The sequence below is a fragment of the Orbicella franksi genome, chromosome 9, assembly GCF_964199315.1.
Source record: "Orbicella franksi chromosome 9, jaOrbFran1.1, whole genome shotgun sequence".
Classification (NCBI taxonomy): Eukaryota; Metazoa; Cnidaria; class Anthozoa; order Scleractinia; family Merulinidae; genus Orbicella; species Orbicella franksi.
Genome location: NC_138153.1, coordinates 27,595,566 through 27,599,899, shown reverse-complemented (window position 1 = coordinate 27,599,899; position 4,334 = coordinate 27,595,566). Strand labels below are relative to the sequence as shown.

Here is a 4,334-nt window from a genome sequence, read left to right as displayed (position 1 = left end):
GAGAAAACAAAGTTGTTAGGGGCGAGAATCCCCCACCCAAGCACTTTCTAAATTGATAGACTTTTACAAGTGAAATACACCTGTGTAGATTTGGGGGAGGGCTAAAAGTAGCATCTTTTAAAAGTTAGGTAAGCATTGGTTGGGATTACCACACCTAAAACGCGAGTGTGGCGCATCTCGAAACGCGCGGTAACTTACGAGAGAATGGAAAGTTGATATGGGCGATAAAATCCAACCTAAACACTGTCCAAATCGATACACTTCCACAAGTGAAATGTACGTGTGTAGATTTTTGAAAGTGTCAAACCTAGCATCTTAAAAAAGTCCAGTAAGCATAGTTTGAGATGCCGACACCGAAATCGCGAGTGTGGCGCGTCTCCACACGCGCGAAAACACGCGAGAGATAAAATATAAATGGGCGAGAATCTCCAACCCAAACACTGTCCAAATCGATAAACTTTTAGAAGTGAAATACACGTGTGTAGATTTGAGAAAGGGCCAAATCTAGCATCTTGAAAAATTTTAGTAAGCATAGTTTGAGATCCCGACTCCAAAACCGCGAGTGTGGCGTATCTCTAAACGCGCGAGAACTTATTAGAGAAAAGAAAGTTCGTATGGGCGAGAATCTCTAACCCAAGCACTGTCCAAATCGATAGACTTCCACAAGTGAAAGACACGTGTGTAGATTTGGGGGAGGGCTAAAAGTAGCATCTTTAAAAAGTTAGGTAAGCATTGGTTGGGATTCCCGCACTAAACCGCGAGTGTTGCGCATGTCTAAACGCGCGAGAACTTGCGAGAGAAAAGAAAGTTGATATGGGCGAGAATCTCTCACCTCATGAGGGGACGCAAATGACTTCTACTGTAAGTATCTCTTCCCCAGTTTTTTTTTTTTTTAATTCTATGAGAACAGGGCTGTATTCCTCCAAGGGTGTGGATGTAATTCGTAAAAACACTGAGTTCCTATAAATCGTTTAGAAATTCTTCTTTCCAGTTCAAATTTATGTTGGTGGCACATGAGTGGGCACTTTATATGTAGACCGTGATGTAAGATACCTTAAACTATATTTACTGTTCATGATGCACTGTTACGTTATACTGTTATAAAAATTTAACTGCTCTGGTCGAGTTTTTAATTTCAATATAATTAAACGTTCTTTTTATGCGTTCCTGTTAAAAATGATGCAAAGTTGTCAATTTTAGTAATTTCAATTTGAAGAAAAGGTCCTGTTAGTACCTTCTTGCTAGTTGATGAAAATTTTGCGGGGTTTGTTTTACGAGGGGGCTTCAGGACGCCTCCTGGAATAAGCTATACCTTCCCTAGTTGAATCGTCATCAGTTTATCGTACGTTATTCAGGTTATTGATTGGAAAAATAATTATACTTTTGAACCCTAGATCCTCTATTTTCAGCGGATGGGGGGTGGGCTCACTTCTTTCGGAGATCGTAACCTACGGACTTTTACGATTCGTTTTGTGTACGAACATTGGCCAAGCGATTGGCCAAGCCATTGGCAGCCGTGCATGGTCAGCTAAAGCACTGACAATCTATCTTAGCTCCATGTACTAAGTTTCTCCTCGATCTTTTTTTGTTTTTGCCCTCGGCTGTGTAATTGTGCGATATTTTCTACACAATAATTTCAATTGCCGAGCTTGATAATACTGCACGTGGCTCCCACTGTCAACCACATACTCAGACAAGTATTCCAGATCATCTGGGTGTTCATTCCTTAAGATCTGTTTTAGATTGATTAATCAAACGCTCCTTTACGCCCAGACTAGCATCTCGATGCAAGCTCAGAGTTTATTGAGATGGCTTTCATTGGGTAATCTTTAAGTTCAGTTCGTAGATCTGAACTTGGCTCAGTGGGAGAAGCAGAGGAAGGTTCATGTTGTGTAATTCGTTGATTATTGCGGGATTACTTAATTTATCGGCATTCCCCGGTTTTGTCCGCTCACGTTTTTTTTTCCTGCCCAAGTCTTTCCATGTTCACGTGTGTTTAGACGTGATCCGACATATAATGACCTTGTTTTGCTCCAGATTATTGGCGTCGGTGGAGTCCGCCATCATTTGAAAGCATCGGGAATGACTTGAACGCACTATTTACTTTTCAAGCACCATTAATATCGTAATTTCATTTTAAAGGTTTTCTCATATTCCATCGGCCCTTTCTGGTTTATTTTCTATTTAATATCATCGACATGTCACTGAAACAGATCAGCTGACAGATTATGCCTTCCCTGGCTGCAAGACGAAGAACCCTAGTGAGAGTATGTAAGGAATGCTAGGAAAATTTCCTGCCATTTCTCTGCGGTACTTACAGTAGAAGCCCCGTGCGTTCCGTCATGATCCGCAGAGTCACGTTTCTGATCGTTGAAAGATTGCATATTTTTTATGTTCTCCAACTAAATATCACCAAACGGAGAACAATTTGAGTCCAGTTCCCTTAATGAACTTCGTGTTCCATTTTTAGTAATACAATTATGACCGACCCACCCCACAGGCGATGGGAATAATAACACACAGGCAGCACTTCGATAACAAGTTACGTTTATTATTACAGTTTTACAACCTTTATCTTTGTCTCCGTCTATTGCTTGTCTGCTAGACGTCTTCCCTTCCTGACGACTTCTATGTATCTGTGGATTTCTGTAAGTAAACGAAATATTTTGATTATTGAAAACAGGAGAAAATGAGAGGAAAAATTTCTCGTGTACCATGAAAATGATTTAAAATCTATTATAGTTTTCACTGGGTTATTTTTAGAATCTGCCAACAATTAAGTTATATGACGTCAGTCTAACTTACCAATCATGCAACAACGTTAATACGGCCACACAGTTTGAAAAAAAATTATTGAGGGATAGAAATGGTCTTGTTTTGAAGTCCAGCAATTTTCTTCGTTAAACGTTAGAAATCATGCACCGCGGTCATGCATGACATGATTACCCGTGACCTTGAGTGTCCTTGACATGATTATTGTATAATCTGCAGCTAGATGACGTCACAGGCGCTGATTTTGAAAGTGACTTGACGCTTTCGGCCAATTAGAAAAGAGATGGTGAGTTCAATGTATAATAATTTCAATTATGATTTCTAAGGGTAATAATGTCAAGTTTGCGCGCTTTGTGTTGCTTTCCGTCAGTGAAGAAGCAAAAACATGACTTCCATTTTTTTTTTCGTTCAATGTATAATGAAACAATTATTAGATTCGGTTTTTGTGATATCCAGAATAATCAAGGTCTCCGTAAGGGTTATCAGACGAAGCCTTCGCTTCGGCTGATAACCCCTACCTCGACCTTGATTATTCTGGATATCACAAAGACCTCATCCAATAATTGTTTATAAAGCTGCGTTTTCAAATTCCTCTGTGGGCGGGGCCTGAGTCATAAATGTGTTTCCATCGAGTCGTGTCTACATCGGGAGTTCTGCAATCGGCGACGAGGATGTCTCTCAAGGTGTAAAGAAGATTTTTTCGAGGTGAGGAGTTTCAAAAATTTAGAAATTGGAGGAATCCGACCATTGATTTTCACAGTGATCCGAGTAGCATGGGCACAGAATGAAAAAGAGGGCTTGGTTGTTTTCACTTTTATGCGGATGGGAAAAATCTGCTTATTGTTCCTGACAAAGATGAAAACAAAGTGCAGAGACGAGCGCAACCGCGTTCTCGGTCTCTCTCTCTCCGGTAGGGCGGCAAAGTGAGATACCCTGGGAACTAGGTTTAGACGAGCGCTCCGTCTTCATTGTGCATGCGCAGATGTCCAAGATATTTTCGATGGTGATGTAGACGTTCCTGGACCCTGGCGGTTTGAAGGATTAACAGAAGGCTGAAGATGCCTGAACTAAACATTTCGTTACACAATTTAACATTCCCTACGAGCGGCAATGGCTTAGAGAAATGGTACAGGACGACAATGGGACGGTTGACAATACGCAGTGAGATTGAGGCGACTAGAGACCCAGCAGGGCCGCAGCTTGTAAATAATTATGACAAATAATTAGGTATCTAGGGTGTTAATGAAGACAACACAACACTGGGATCACGCATTATTTGACAAAAATTCCGTAAGCTGTTAATAGAACGATGTGTCTTTATCGGTTTCCCTCACTCAGAGCAGGGAAAAACGAAACCCGAGAAATGGCAGCGAAACACATGAAAACGAGGAAGTTTTCTTTGGGGAGCCGCTGTGTGTTTAGCTGACCGAGGCAAGTGCCCCGGTTTGCCTCACACTGGGTATATCCCTGCCTAGATTCGAGTTCAAATATTACCTTAACTCGGCTGTTCGCCAGAGCCGCCGAAATCAATCACCTTCTCAACGTTAATCTTGGCCAAGCCC

General features: G+C 41.3%; 1 protein-coding gene across 1 annotated transcript in view; it reads right to left on the bottom strand.

Moving 5' to 3' along the window:
- Positions 1–1,833: 1,833 nt before the first annotated feature.
- The window catches only part of LOC145496875 (uncharacterized), a 26,278-nt gene continuing 23,777 nt past the window's right edge, over positions 1,834–4,334 (bottom strand). Inside the window, exons 19-20 of the mRNA XM_081476643.1 lie at positions 4,267–4,334; positions 1,834–2,646 (exon numbers count right to left, since the gene is read on the bottom strand). The exon at positions 4,267–4,334 is cut by the window's right edge and continues 145 nt beyond it. Coding sequence (XP_081332769.1) covers positions 4,268–4,334 — 67 coding nt within the window. The 3' untranslated portion in view covers positions 1,834–2,646; position 4,267. The remainder of the gene's footprint in view (positions 2,647–4,266) is intronic.